The sequence below is a fragment of the Lepidochelys kempii genome, chromosome 2 (assembly GCF_965140285.1).
Source record: "Lepidochelys kempii isolate rLepKem1 chromosome 2, rLepKem1.hap1, whole genome shotgun sequence".
In the NCBI taxonomy this organism is placed as follows: domain Eukaryota; kingdom Metazoa; phylum Chordata; order Testudines; family Cheloniidae; genus Lepidochelys; species Lepidochelys kempii.
In genome coordinates this window covers 52,351,996-52,365,042 of record NC_136381.1, presented here as the reverse complement: position 1 = coordinate 52,365,042, position 13,047 = coordinate 52,351,996, and the positions used below count along the sequence as shown (strand labels likewise).

At 39.3% G+C, this 13,047-nt stretch overlaps 1 protein-coding gene across 14 annotated transcripts in view; it reads right to left on the bottom strand.

The window, feature by feature from the left end:
* PAG1 (phosphoprotein membrane anchor with glycosphingolipid microdomains 1) overlaps positions 1-13,047 on the bottom strand; it is a 188,991-nt gene that overhangs the window by 27,400 nt on the left and 148,544 nt on the right. For all 14 annotated transcript variants that reach the window (XR_012157152.1, XR_012157151.1, XM_073330728.1 and 11 more), the window contains 2 exons: positions 10,397-10,608; positions 155-206 (listed from right to left, as the gene is read on the bottom strand). Coding sequence is in view for 12 of the 14 variants with exons in the window: in XM_073330728.1 (XP_073186829.1) it covers positions 155-206; positions 10,397-10,521 (177 nt within the window). In the remaining 2 variants the exon portion in view is untranslated. The remainder of the gene's footprint in view (positions 1-154; positions 207-10,396; positions 10,609-13,047) is intronic.

Genomic DNA, 13,047 nt, shown 5'->3' with positions numbered 1-13,047 from the left:
AATCCTCCCATTAACTCCCCTAAACCTAGGTCTAAAATAGGTCTATTTCTGTCTTCTCACCTGCAATATTTTATTTTGTATGCCCAGGCTCAGGAAAAGGGCTGATTACAAAGCATTAGAAAGACACAAGCTGTTATACATAAATAATATTTACCACATTCATCAGATTTTCATGGTCCCCATTCTGATGTTTTGGCCTCTTTTCCCTTAAATTAAAAAAAAATGTAAAATTATGCTGAGAACATCCAGTAAACCTCTAGTAAAATGAATGTTCTGATAGTGATCTGTATTGACCATATTGCTGCACTTTTATTTTTCTGGCTAAAACATGGATTCTTAACCTGGGAGGTGCCACGATCTAGAGAGGGGCAGCAAACAGGTTCAGACAGTCTCATCAAAACGTTTTTCTGTTCTAACGTCCATTCACAGAATGGAGAAGTTTGTGAACTATCACATTAAAATATCAATTTAACCGTTCTTTGTGTCACTTTCTGAAATTCTCATGTACGTATTTTCTGTGACAGATTCTGTAATCTGTGAAGCTGTCTCTTTAAATGGCCAGGGCAACACCTTTTAAGGAACACTACAGTCTGAGGAATTAGAAGAGGCTTTTTAAAGGTCCTATGGGCCACAAAAGTCCTACTAACAGCACAGTTTATGATTCCTTAAAAAAAATCTACAAGTGGATAAAGAGTGGGCACTTTAAAAAGCAAAACACTTACAGTGTGTGTAGCACCATGTGGCATGTACTTCATTATACAATGAATGTGTTTCAGATAGGCTTTATAATCTACAGATTCTTAGAAGGGATTAACTATGTCAACAGCCCCTTTCTGAAACAGATTACTTACTCTGAAACATAGCTATAAAGCTGACACATAGAGACTTCTAATCTGGAAGAAAAGAGGAGTAAAAAGTGCAGTGGGGAGGGGAAGCACAGAGTGGTGAGGTGGGAGACTAATGATGTCGCCTACCCCAAATACTCAGAGACACATGGCATTTTCCTCAACAGAAATCTGCCTATATCTTTAAACTTCTACTTAATTGTGAAACAAGTAATTACACCAATTAAATACACAACAATGTCCATGCCATGCAGAATGTGATTCATGTTTACAAATACTTCGTTTCCCCAAAGGTTTTTGACAAAGCATTTTAAGCATGGTAGATTTTACTCTTAAGTCATCAAATATTCCATCAACAATTTTCAAAAAGTGCGCTATGAAGAAATTATATATACTTTATAAACAACCTGCCAAACAAAATAACTTGTAATAAACGATACTGCATGCAGATTAGCAACATGTTGAATAACTGAAGAACATCACTAGATAACTTCTAACAATGAATTTGCATAACTTGTTAGAAATATCCAACAGATTGATTCTCATAAAAGCTTTCCGCTGCTTCCTGTTTCTGGCACTGTCTCGGGGACTCAAGCATTATTAGATACAATATAGAGCAATATTCATTAATCAGAACTTTGATTAAGAATAAGAGGATTTTTAAATCATATCTGTATACAGGCAGTTGTGACGAATGTGGGAGTGCACATGAGATCATGTAGTAAAGAATGAGATTAGATGGGTATCCCTTTTAAGTGTAGAACCAATTTACACATGCTTTTTAAGAAGCCAAGTGTTAGGATATAGATATTCAGGCCTGTCTGTAAAGGCCTATACTTGAAGAATTTACGTATATGTTTATCATTTAGCTAGTTATAGAAGTATAAAAGAAAGAAATCTGTGTAAGGGCCTTCTCTCACTATGACAGTCTGAGGCCCTGTTCTTAGGCTAATGCCTTTGGCTAAGCAGCAGAGGCAGCCATAAACTGGGAAGCGAACGGTCACATCTTCACATTCCAAACTAGTCATACTGAAATAAGGCAATCTCAGGCTGTTAAAAAGGTGATCCCATCTATCACCTCCAGATAAAGAGAAGAGCCTAAAAGATGTAAAAGGAAATTTAGTTTGATAGTTTTCTGTTTGGTAAGAACTCACTTATCAATAGACACTGCTGGGAAACCCTTATGTCTTTATAGATGTAGTTGTGAAATCCTCAATTCTGTATTGTTTTGTCATTATACTTCCCTATTTACTATTGTTTATTTGCATGGTCTCTGTCTGGTTCTGTGATTGTTTCTGTCTGCTGTATAATTAATTTTGGTGGGTGTAAACTAATTAAGGTGGTGGGATATAATTGGTTAGCTAATCATGCTACAATATGTTAGGATTGGTTAGGTAAATTTTAGTAGAATGACTGGTTAAGGTATAAACTATTTAAATTAGGGGCAAACAGGAAGTAAATTGGGATTTGAAAATAAGAAAAAAGGAACTTGGATTTAAGCTTGCTGGAAGTTTACCCCAATAAACATGGAATTGTTTGCACCTTCAGACTTCGGGTATTGTTGCTCTCTGTTCATGCGAGAAGGACCAGGGAAGTGGGAGAGTGAAGGAATAAGCCCCCTGACACCAAGAAGCTCTTGGGCCCAGCTTTGTCCCAACTTGTCTTCCAGAGAGTGCCTCAGTCTGTTTTTCCCTTTCAGGAAAGTTAGGCTGTGTGACGTTATTGACATGAACTGGGACAGTATAAATCATTGTTGCAACCAAGGTTGCACCAAATCTTGTACAAAGGAGATCAAGTAATGTGTCTACGGAAAGGTTGTAATTTGCTGGTTATAATTATGCTGTCTGTATGTATGTATCATTTTTGTATTTGAAGTTATGAATATTGGCTATGTACTTGTATCTCAATGTATTTGATTCTAAGTAGTATCACTGAAGCATTTGGTCAGCTTTTTGAGAAAGGACTATTCTGAATAAGTGTCCAGTGAAGAAACACTTAACTGACAATGGACCTTGGGAGACTCCAATCTATATCTGAGGAGCCTTCCTGGGAACGTTCAAGGAGCATCTGAGCAATGGCTGCCGCCTGCAAACTGAGTCATGCACGGACATGTGACTTGACCATGTGACTCCAAACTCCATCTTGCTGCTGTGATTTTCCACGGGAAGAACAAAGGGGTCCTTCCACATGGCAGAGGATATAAAAGGCCCTGAAAACCCCTCCATTTTGTCTTCAATACTGCTTCTCACCTGTGGAGGAACTTTGTTTGAAACTGAAGGTCTGAACAAAATGACTGAACAACCCATCCAAGCTGGGATGTTTGCATTTCAGAGACATGATTGGTTTAAATCAACAGTAATCCCATCAAGCCTGAACTAAGAATTTTGCAATTGTTCTATGTATTTGATTCCATGTAACTAATTTTAACTCTCATCTATATTTCTTTCTTTTTATGAATAAACCTTTAGATTTTAGATTCTAAATAATTGGCAACAGTGTGATTTGTGGGCAAGATCTGACTTGTATATTGACCTGGGTCTGGGGCTTGGCCCTTTGGGATCGTGAGAACCTTTTTTCTTTTACTGGGTTATTAGTTTTCATAACCATTCATCCCCATAAGGAGCGGTGCTGGTGGTGATACTGGGAAACTGAAGTGTCTGAGGGAGTTGCTTGTATGACTTGTGGTTAGCCAGTGGGGTAAAACCGAAGTCTTCTCTGTTTGGCTGGTTTGGCATGCCTTAGTAGTGAAGGACCCCAGCCTTGGGCTATGACTGCCCTGCTCTAAGCAATTTGTCCTGAATTGATACTCTCAGTAGTGTCCTGCCAAAGACCGCTTTGTTACAGGCTCTCTCAAAAAAACCGCACCTTCCATATGAGTTTCTGGGATTCTGGCCCCCAATTATGATATTGCCAAGTGGTCTTTTTACAGAACCCAGATGTGAAGTCTTCCTTTTGCCTCAGACTGGTCTCTCCCAGTGATTCAGGCAGGTCATCTAAGAAAATAACCTATTTAGCCTTAATGACTTGCAATCACTGGTCTGAGAGGAATATGCTGAAACTGTCTGTTTCTCCTGACATTCCCATAGACCACAACGTAAGCCACATTTTGGGGTACACATCGACATTCCTTGTTGTGCACGTCCACATTCTTTACATCAGTAAAGGAAAATGACGCATAATTTTTGTAATTTTCATAATTTTAATGTATAATTTTTGAAATTTGTTAAAAACCTTTTTACTCTTTATTGTTCATATAAAGAGGTACACCTCAATCTACTTATTAGACATCCATTTTGGGTCAGATGCAGGTTGCACACCTCAGGCAACCACAGCTCTACTTTCAGCTGTAAATATTATGGACGTGTTTCTGCTCTCATTTAAAATGATGTAAAATCCAGGTGAACTCCACTGATATTTATGAAATTACTCTGGATTTACACTAGTATAAATAAAACAGAATTTAGATTTAAGTTTTTCTGCTCAAAACTTAATCCACCATTGTTAGAATTTTTTCAGAAAAGTCCTCTGGATTTTAAGGAGTACATTTTTAAAGCACTACACTGCACCTCACTTAGCTGCATGATCCATTAAAACCAATGGAAGTCAACATCACTTTATCAGTGGGGCTGATTTCACATGTTTTGGAAAGGGCTTGAAATTCACCTTTGAAAAACAAAGTATTTCTATTAAGAGAAGCTGCTGGTCTTGGTGGAACGAGGCTCTCTAATAACAAAGGAAATCTTAAGGGTACTGTGGCAAATCAAAGCTTTGCTTAGTACCATGCTTGCTTGAAATCTGAAGGTTTGATCCTTGTTCTTAACTTCAGGGGGTGCAGGATCAGCCCCTAAGTCTCCAAAGAGGGAGGAGAAAAAGGTGAAACTTGTAGGAATATCAGTATAATACTTTGCTTACTGCTTCGTTTGTCTCCCATATGCTTCTGCCCAGTTCAACCCACTGGATAACAGTGTGGGGGAACATTCATCTCCTGCTTCTCTCCAAGATTCTCTGCTCTGCCTGAAAACCTGGGCAGATTAGTGATCCGAGCACTGAACACTGGGAGCAGAATACCACTCACTCTCTCTTCCGCCCTGGGCTCCCGGGTCTACACTGGCATTTCAAAGAGAGGAGGGAGTCTGGGATGCAATGAGGGGAAAAAGGAGGTTGTTGGTGTGCAGAGCTCCTACACATCACCAGCAGGTAGGTTGTGGAAGCGAAAGACACACCCTGGAAGTGCGGAAGGTTTTACAGGGTTTTCCCTTGAGAGGGCCTAGGAGCAATTTACTGAAGCTACCCTGCAAGATGTGTAGAATAACTAAGTCCAACAACTGTTAACACAAGACTTGAAAAGTGTGTGGGGATCTGAAGCCCTCATCAGCCCCTCTTCAGTGCTAAGAATTTGAGAAATCAAAACAATTCCCACACTCACTGTTCGTGTATACCCTACGAAGTGCCCCCTCTGTTGGTTCCGAAGTAGCAGTTAATATATTTGCTGGAGCTGTTATCAGTCAATGATGCCAGTACCAAAAGAAACTATTCAAGTCAGACTGAAGTACTGACGTCATCAAACACAATTTACCTAAGCGTAAATCTTTTCTCTTTTGCATTGTACTGTAATCAATACTGTTGTCAAGGTTCCTCCCCCACTCTGAACTCTAGGGTACAGATGTGGGGACCTGCATGAAAACCTCCTAAGCTTACTTTTACCAGCTTAGGTTAAAACTTCCCCAAGGTACAAATTAATTTTATCCTTTGTCCTTGGAATAACCACTGCCACCACCAAACTCTAATTGGGTTTACTGGGAAACATAGTTTGGACATGTCTTTCCCCCCAAAATCCTCCCAACCCTTGCACCCCACTTCCTGGGAAAGGTTTGGTAAAAATCCTCACTAATTTGCATAGGTGACCACAGACCCAAACCCTTGGATCTGAGAACAATGAAAAAGCATTCAGTTTTCTTACAAGAAGACTTTTAATAGAAATAGAAGTAAATGGGAGTAAAGGAATCACCCCTGTAAAATCAGGATGGTAGGTACCTTACAGGGTAATTAGATTCAAAACAGAGAATCCCTCTAGGCAAAACCTTAAGTTACAAAAAAGACACACAGACAGAAATAGTCATTCTATTCAGCACAATTCTTTTCTCAGCCATTTAAAGAAATCATAATCTAATGCATACCTAGCTAGATTACTTACTAAAAGTTCTAAGACTCCATTCCTGTTCTATCCCCAGCAAAGCAGCATACCAACAGACACAGACCCTTTGTTTCTCTCCCTCCTCCCAGCTTTTGAAAGTATCTTGTCTCCTCATTGGTCATTTTGGTCAGGTGCCAGCGAGGTTACCTTTAGCTTCTTAACCCTTTACAGGTGAGAGGATTTTTCCTCTGGCCAGGAGGGATTTTAAAGGTGTTTACTCTTCCCTTTACATTTATGACAACTGTAAACAAACATCTATTATTGAAAAGAATCCACAAAGTCTGGACAGATCTAATTGACCCACTAGCTGGGCAGAGGGGGAGAATGTTTGGACCATAACCTGCAGAAAACAGCAAACCTCTTTTCTCACTTCACAAGTCATGGATACTATAGCACTGGGCTGTGACCTTAGGTGTCCTTGGGAGTTTCAGGTTGTAGTATGTGGATGAGCACCTTATTGACATGCTGGCGCCTGTGAGAGGGGTCCATTGCAGAGGAAACGAAGTACAAGATCTGTTCAGTATACGATACAGGTTGCCTTTCTTTGCAAGGGAATTCAGAGTTTAGGACTTTACTCCAAAACCATAGCGATTTTAACCTCAAAGACTCATAGACTTTGAGGCAAGAAGGGACCATCGTGACCATCGAATCTGACCTGCACACTGCAGGCCACAGAACCTCACCCACCCACTCCTGTAATAGAGCCATAACCTCTGCCTGAGTTACTGAACTCCTCAAATCATGATTTAAAGACTTCAAGTTACAGAGAATCCACCATTTACACTAGTTTAAACCTGCAGGTGACCTGTGCCCCATGCTGCAGAGGAAGGCAACCTTCCCCCCGACCACCAGGATCTCTGCCAATCTGACCAGGGGGAAAAATCCTTGCTGACACCAAATTTGGCTGTCAGTTGGATCCTAAGCATGTCAGCATGACACCTGGGAAAGAATACTCTGAAGTAACTCAGAGCTCTCCCCATCTCGTGTCCCACCTCTGGCTGCTGGGGATATTTGCTCCTGGCAGTCACAGATAGACCACATGCTGTTGTAGGCAAGGTCATCAGACCATTCTTTCCATAAACTTATCAAGCTCAATCTTGAAGCCAGTTGTTTGCTCCATTGTTCCCCTTGGAAGGCTTTTCCAGAACTTCACTCCTCTGCTGGTTAGAATTAGGGGTGTCAAGCGATTAAAAAAATTAATTGCGATTAATAAAAGCGATTAATCACACTGTTAAACAATAATAGAATACCATTTATTTAAATATTTTTGGATGTTTTCTACATTTTTCAAATATATTGATTTCAATTACAACACAGAATACAAAATGTATCGTGCTCACTTTATATTTATTTTTGATTACAAGTATTCGCACTGTCAAAACCAAAAAATAGTATTTTTTAATTCACCTAATACAAATACTATAGTGCAGTGGTTCCCAAACTTGTTCCGCCGCTTGTGCAGGGAAAGCCCCTGCCAGGCCGGGCTGTTTACCTGCCACGTCCTCAGGTTCGGCGGATTGCAGCTGCAAGCGGCGGCCAGTAAGTCCCTCAGCCCACACTACTTCCAGCAGCTCCCATTGGCCTGGAGCAGCGAACTGCGGCCACTGGCAGCGGCGATTGGCTGAACCTGTGGACGTGGCAGGTAAACAAACTGGCCCGGCCCGACAGGGGCTTACCCTGAACAAGCAGCGGAACAAGTTTGGGAACCACTGCTACGGTACAATCTCTTTATCATGAAAGTTGAACTTACAAATGTAGAATTATGTACAAAAAGAACTGCACTGAAAAATAAAACAATGTACAATTTTAGAGCCTGCAAGTCAACTCAGTTTTACTGCTTGTTCAGGCAATCACAAAGACAAACAAGTTTGTTTACATTAGCAGGAGATAATGCTGCATGCTTCTTATTTAGTGTCACCTGAAAGTGAGAACAGGCGTTCTCATGGCACTATTGTAGCCAGCGTCACAAGATATTTACGTGCCAGGTGCACTAAAGATTCGTATGTCCCTTCAATCTTCAACCACCATTGCAGGGGACATGCATCCATGCTGATGACAGGTTCTACTCAATAACAATGCAAAGCAGCTTTCTTTTTTGGTGGTTTGGGTTCTGTAGTTTCCACATCAGAGTGTTGCTCTTTTAAAACTTCTGAGAGCATGCTCATGCCTCTCAGATTTTAGAAGGCACTTCAGATTCTTAAACCTTGGGTCAAGTGCTGTAGCTCTCTTTAGAAATCTCACATTGGTACCTCCTTTGTGTTTTGTCAAATCTGCAGTGAAAGTGTTCTTAAAACGAACAACATGTGCTGAGTCATCATCTGAGACTGCTATAACATGAAATATATGGCAGAATGCAGGTAAAACAGAGCAGGGGACATACAATTCTCCGCCCAGGAGTTCAATCACAAATTTAATTAACACTTTTTTTTAACGAACATCATCAGCATGGAAGCATGTCCTCTAGAATGATGGCCGAAGCATGAAGGGGCAAATGAATGTTAGCCTATTTGGCACGTAAATACCTTGTAATACCAGCTACAAAAGTGCCATGCAAATGCCTGTTCTCACTTTCTGGTGACATTATAAATAAGAAGAGGGAGCATTATCTCCTGTAAATGTAAACAAACCTGTTTGTCTTAGCGATTGGCTGAACAAGAAGTAGGACTTAGTGGACTTGTAGGCTCTGAAGTTGTACATTGTTTTGTTTTTGAGTGCAGTTATGTAACAAAAAATTTCTACATTTGTAAGTTGCACTTTCACAACAAAGAGATTGCACTGCAGTACTTGTATGAGGTGAACTGAAAAATACTGTTTCTTTTGTTTATAATTTTATGGAACTATTTAGAATAATAAATAATATACACTTCGATTTCAATTAAAATGCAGAATACAATATATTTGAAAATGTAGAAAAACATCAAATATATCTGATAAATTTCAATTGGTATTCTATTGTTTAACAGTGTGATTAAAACCGAGATTAATCGCGATTAATTTTTTAAATCGTGATTAATTTTGTGAGTTAATGTGTGAGTTAACTACACTTAATCGACAGCCTTAGTTAGAAGCCTTCATCAAATTTCAAGCCTGAACTTGTTGATGGTCAGTTTTTATCGATTTGTTCTTGGGTCCACACTGGTGCTTAATTTAAATAATCCCTTTCCCTCCGTGGTATTTTTCCTCTTATGTGTTTATAGACAGCATTCATATCTCCCCTCAGCCTGCATTTGGTTAGGCTAAACAAGCCAAGTTCCTTTAATCTCCTCTCATAAGGTAGGTTTTCCATTCCTCTGAACACTTCAGTAGCCCCCAGGGGAGGAGGAAGAGGAGGAGCTGGAGCGCGGGGTGAGGGGAGCTTGGCTGTCAGTGGGTGCAGAGCACCCACTAATTTTTCCCCGTGGGTGCTCCAGCCCCCGGAACACCCATGGAGTCAGTGGCTATGCTCATATTGGCAATACCTCCCAACTTTGTGTCATCCACAAATTTTATTAGCACACTTCCACTTTTTGTGCCAAGGTCATTACTGAAACTGTTGAATCAGATTTGTCCCAAGACTGATCCCTGAGGAACTCCACTAGTAACCTCCCTCCAGCCTGACAAGTTCACCTTTCAGTCTGATCCATTGTAGTCTCCCCTTTAACCAGCTCCTTAACCACCTTTCAATTCTCATATTAATCCCCATCTTCTCCAATTTAACTAATAATTTCCCATCTGGAACTGTATCAAATGCCTTACTGAAATCCAGGTAGATTAGATTTAGCGCATTTCCTTTGTCTAAAAAATCAGTTATCATCTCAAAGAAAGAGATCAGGTTGGTCTGGCATGATCTACCTTTTGTAAATCCATGTTGTATTTTACCCCAATTACTCTTTACCTCTATGGCCTTAACTATTTTCTCTCTCAAAATTTGTTCCAAGACCTTGCATACAATTGAGGTCAAACTAACAGGCATTTAGTTTCCTGGGTCACTTTTTTTCCTTTTTTAAAAATAGGTAATATATTTGCAATTCTCCAGTCATAGGATCTGACCCCCGAATTCACAGATTCATTAACAATCCTTGCTATTGGGCTTGCAATTTCATGTGAAGAAAACTGGTCAATAAACTACTTTGGTTTGTGGCCCATTTTTAGCCATTCTTGTGATTTTAGCCATTCTTGCTACTTGGTTGTAAATTAAATGACTTCAATCCATGCTATACTTACAGTATCAAAATATTTACCCTAGAACTGATGAGAGCATATTATGATGAGAGTAGGATTTTCCTTTATTTATACCTTAACAAAAAATGCAACAGGATCCCTCTGTCACATTTCCCTCTTTTTATCTTTATTGCCTCCTGATGCACTAGAGTCTTACCTGTCACAGCTGGAGCACAGAAAGATGAGGAAAGTAAGGAATAAGAGTGTTGTCAGAGCTGCCAAACTTCCCCACACAATGACATGAAGTTGTCCACTGCTTAGGAAACCACCGTCAGGTCCCATGATATTAATAGGAGCTGGTGTAATTTAAGGATGAAGGGATTAATCCTTGGAGAATGCTGGCATCTGTGGTGAAAGCACCTTCTCTTTCTGCAAAGAGAACAATGTTTTTAGAAATTGTTATGGATTTTGAAGATAGACTGACAATTACAGGTCTGACAAAAGAGATCTTCAAATATAGTCTACAAAGACTAAACATGCTCAGTTTATAGAAAACTTGACCCATGAGGAAAGGTTAAAAAACAGTACATGTTTAATTTTGAGAAAAGACTGAGGGAGGACCTGATAACAGTCTTCAAATATGGTAAGCGCTATTATACAGAGGACTGATCAGTTGTTCTCCATGTCCACTGAAGGTAGGACAAGAAGTAATGGGCCTAATCTGCAGCAAGGGAAATTTAGATTAGATATTAGGTAAAACTTTCTAACCATACAGGTAGTTGAACTCTGGAATAGGCTTCCAAGGGAGATTATGGACTCCCCAATCATAGGAGGTTTTTAAGAACAGATTGAACAAACAACTGTCAGGGATGGTCCAGGTTTACTTGTTCCTGCCACAGTGCAGGGGGCTGGACTAGATGACCTCTCGAGATCCCTTCCAGCCCTACACTTGTATGATTCTATAAAAAACTGTTCTAAGAACAGGAAGACTAACAAAAATACGTCTTCAGTAAGCTCCTGATACTAACATAGAAAAAACCTGTCAAATATTAACAGAAATGATCAAATATCAACAATCTTCAAGTAGATGAAAGTAGCATAATCTCAGTACTTGTATTTTGGAAAAAATAGCCCCAAATGTCAATTGCCAGGTACCAAAGCAGTCCATTCTCCATCTATAATTGTTAATAATGATTTTAGTAAGTGCATTTTCAAACACAATGAAAAATTCTGCAAAGTTGCCAAGAAAAAAAATGGTTTATATGGCACCTCCTCTCTTCCCAGTTCTCAGCGTCTGCTGCCTGCATGGGACCATCTGTTAAATAAGTAGAGCTGTATGCATAGCTGTTTTTTTTTGGTTTAAGGGCTGAACTGAACATTAATTAAAAAATTGTTTCAGGTCAACCCAAAATTATAATTTTTCAGCAAACTGAGAAAGTCAAAAATATTTTGTTTCTGGGTTGAATGAAACATTTTGTTTGACTTGAAATAAAACATTTCAATTTGCTTTAAGTTTTTAATTGCTTTTTAAGTTTTTTAAAACAAAACTGAAGTAAAATTTTAAATGAGTCATTTTGAATCAAAAAGTCAAAATATTTTACCTTTTTTGAAATATTTATTTTGTTTCATTTTTGACATAAACCATTAAGTGAATTTGACATGAAGTCGCAAAATGTTCCAGTCAACCCAAACCTGCATTTTTCAGTAAAAAAAGCTTTTGTCTGAAAAATTCTGCCCAGCTCTAATGTCAAACAAGCAAGGTAAATCTAAATGGAATATCATAAAACACTTCCTGCATAGGGATTATAATTAGAGTTAATTTTCTCTGTGTAAAACGTTATTACTTTTATTGGACTGCCTTGGGCTCAAGAATAATAAAACTGAATTCAAAATTATTTTCGAGCTTAGCAGAAACTCAAGAATAACACAGAAGAGATGAGATGGGGCTTTCCCCTCCAACTACCTGAATCAACAATAATTTTGCTACACAAGAGCCTATAAATTAAATTATTTTGTTCATTGCGGGAGACCTTGAGACATGGTTCAGTCTAATGCCATTTGTATATTGTAAAGTTTTTCTTTGGTATTCAAAACAGTTTTTTTTAAATGGATTACATTATGCCATCATAATTTCAAAACAGGATATGCACAGTTAATTTATAACCTGGCAAACAGTTCAAGATGAGGAAACATGATGATGAGCTATAACACTTAGAAAAAGGTCAATGATGTTTCTTTGTCAGCATGAAAACATAACAATAAAGAACAAGGGCTAGATGCAGCTCAGTGAAGAACTGAGAATTGATCCCATCTTATAAATATTTCCGAAGCAGCAGTGCACTCATTAGTTGTAATCTCAACTAGCTCAGCTACTACACTACAGTTCTGCAAAACCACACTATTATGCCAGTGCAGAACCCTCAACCAAAGATTCATCTCCCAGAAAAGACCATTCACATCAAAGGAAAAATACTACAGGGGTTAGAAAGATCAGAGTAGCAGGAGGAACATAGGGTAGGAAGGGAATCTGCATTGCACATTGTCCTGGTATTTTTTCCCCCTAAGGAGCTGGATAAAGCCATTATCATTAAACATTAAAAAGGGCTTTTCCCTGGGTGGACTGACGTGCAGAATCCATAGCTCCAACCAACCCAAGCATCCATGTACTCACATTGTGGCCAGTCAGAAGAACAGTAAAAACCATGCTGACTCCTAAGGAGATGCGGCATTGCTTGTGGACCCACTTAACATGCCCTGAACAGACACAGTCCAGGAAAAAAGTCACCACAGAGCTGTGCTCCATCATGTGCAAGGACATACAAGTCCCCTTGTGCTTGCCCTTTGTTATCTGTCCACCCAATAATTTCT